This window comes from Plasmodium cynomolgi (assembly GCF_000321355.1).
Source record: "Plasmodium cynomolgi strain B DNA, scaffold: 0279, whole genome shotgun sequence".
In the NCBI taxonomy this organism is placed as follows: Eukaryota; Apicomplexa; class Aconoidasida; order Haemosporida; family Plasmodiidae; genus Plasmodium; species Plasmodium cynomolgi.
Genome location: NW_004192823.1, coordinates 1 through 2,718, shown reverse-complemented (window position 1 = coordinate 2,718; position 2,718 = coordinate 1). Strand labels below are relative to the sequence as shown.

The window sequence follows — 2,718 nt, the reverse complement described above, 5'->3', positions numbered from 1 at the left end:
CAAAATATCCTCTTTGTTCTTTGGTTTACGTCCTACATTCGGCTTTATACCATTCACTTTTTTCAGAATATCCTGATTCTTCTCTAACCAACTAGTTATTTCCTTCTCCATTTCCTTCCATTTTATTTCAATATTTTTCCAATTTTCCATAGTGCATTCATTATATTCCTCTTCCCCATATACTTCTCTTGCCACATTATTAATTTTTTTAAAGACGTACTCAACAACTTTCCTCGCCCCACATCGTTCACAGAATATTTTCCGCACGGACACATTCAACATGATACACTGTATATGTGATCCTAGCTTTCTGTCATTCTCCCTTTCCACTTGTTCACTCTTGTTCTTACTTTCTTTCTTATGTATATTCTGTACTAAGAATTTGCACATAGCTCCATATTCTTCTCTTACTCCTCCATCCTTTGTTTTTGTTCCCGTACATATCGCACTTAATTCCTCATTCTCTTCCTTCATGTGTTTCACAAATTCTTCAAATGTAATCTCCATACTGTCCCAAATTTGTTTCTATTAATAAAAAAGAAAATATAATTGGACATGTATTCTTCCGCACAATTCCCATTCATTTTTCTTTTAATATATACATCCTCATATACTTTTCACAGTCATCTGCCCTTTTTAACGTAAAAACACTACTTACTAAATTTCCCGATCTATTCATTGCCTCTGTCCATTTACTTATTAATTCCTTTAACTTGACTTTTATGTTTTCATCATCTTTTCCTTGTTCTGATCCATATTCATAAGCGGGAAATAGTTCAGTACCTATAGGTTGAGATCTAGCTGATGAGGGGGTGGTTTGTGCAGATTCTGATCCTTCAATTGAAGAAGTTCTCGAAAATGATGCTGCATCTTTCCCTGGTTTGGGTGGTGGTGTTGGAAAGTTCAACTCGGCCCTCATCTTATCATTTATTTCCTTCAAATCCGATTCTTCCATTTCTCTGTCTTCTAATATCTCTGTAAATTTCTTCAACACTATTCCCTTAACTTTTTCTCTAATTTCCTTTCCTCTTTTTCACCCATTCCCTTTTTTTCTTCTTCTTACTACATCCTAGGCTCTTCTTCATATTATTCACCTCCCCCCTTATATAATCATCCTTTGAAACTTTATGAAGTTTCACATGTTCAGGTTTCTGCAGTTGGTTATGGTCTTCATTACCTTTATACCTTTTCTCTGGATGCTCACCAGTATCCGTATCCTTTACACTAATAATTGGTATCGCCAGTTGTAGAGGGGAGGATGGTGGAGGTGACTCTCTAGGTGGCTCCGCATTACTCTATATTTGTGTGGAGGGGGAGGACGATGGCGTTTACATACGTAAGTAATAGGATATATTTACATACATGAAAAAGAATATGGTACAATATTGGACGATGCACATAGAAAATGAAATAGTAGAACAAAATGAAAGAATAATTGAAACAGGATAAAACGATGTCTCCTCTAACGTTTAATTCTTACTTGTAACAAAAAGGATAATATAGCTATAAGCAATATATGCATGGGTTTCAGTAATGTGAAATTTCCTGAGGATTTTCTACTAGACCTTACTCCTACCCCTCCTAGGGGATTCGAAAAGTACTTCTGATTTCCATTTTTTCTACTGCTAGATGTGTGATTCACTGAAGAAACAACAGTTCGCGCGCAACTGCTTTCCATACTCCACAGACATATATATACACATATTCATTTATATATTTATATATGTATGTACACATGTATATATGTATGTATAAAATAATGGGCAGAAGCTCGTTTAACGCCAATCGAACAGGTGACTTCTTTTTTTATCCTTGAGGGAAAAATCTGCAATAGGGAGACAACAATTAGTTATTCTTATGCACAAATTGATCTCTCGTATAATCAACATAATGCTTATAATATGTATATATATTTTTCTATCTGCAATTATGTTTATTCAAAGAGGTCCTGCAACTTTTTTTTCCGTCCGCTATTTTTTCCTACATTAGAAAAAAAAAATAAAAGCAAAAATAAAATAAAAAAAAATTAAAAAAAATAAAATAAGCCAATTTTGGGGGGGTTAGCGTTGAGGTTTTAGGGGTTCAAGGGCTTAGGTTCAATGTTTTTTTTATGTTAAACCATTATATACAGTAGTATGCACTTTTTATGTCATTATGACATTTACACACCCTCGGTACATAGACCTCTAACGACATATAATGCTTGTCCTAATAAACATCTTTAAGTGTAAAGTACATTGCATCCCCGTTTTATATGGAGATGAAAAAATATTTTTATTTACATATATTGCAACAAAGAATAGATAGTTTGAACCTCACGTGTGAATATTTTGCGAATTATTTTGTACTCTTTTAACGAAAAAGTGGATTTCATCATAACATATTTTTCGTACATAATTCCAAAAAGAAAAACATCTCGAGCGAATAAAAAGAATAAATATAACCTTTGTTAAAAAGCGTTTCATGGAAAAATATTTATGAAAAAAATTTACAAAAAAAGAAGAACAGAAACATTTTACTGTTGTGATATTTACCTAATAAATATAAAATTCATACTTGTGTGACTTCAAAGATATATAAATTATATATTTATGAATATTTATATTATCAAAATAAAATTATAATGATTCGCATATTCTATTAAGAATCCATTCAAAATAATTTATATATGATAAAAGTAAGTTTTAGCATATATAGAACATATTCTATTAAAATGAT

The 2,718-nt window shown here is 31.9% G+C and overlaps 1 protein-coding gene across 1 annotated transcript; it reads right to left on the bottom strand.

Annotated features, from left to right (window-relative positions):
* Window positions 1–29: 29 nt before the first annotated feature.
* Window positions 30–955, bottom strand: PCYB_003370 (hypothetical protein; the record flags this gene model as incomplete). The annotated part of the gene is made up of 2 exons (XM_004227758.1): window positions 30–525; window positions 659–955. Coding segments are annotated over 2 exons (793 nt in total), but the record flags the coding sequence as incomplete, so codon positions are not given.
* Window positions 956–2,718: the final 1,763 nt, after the last annotated feature.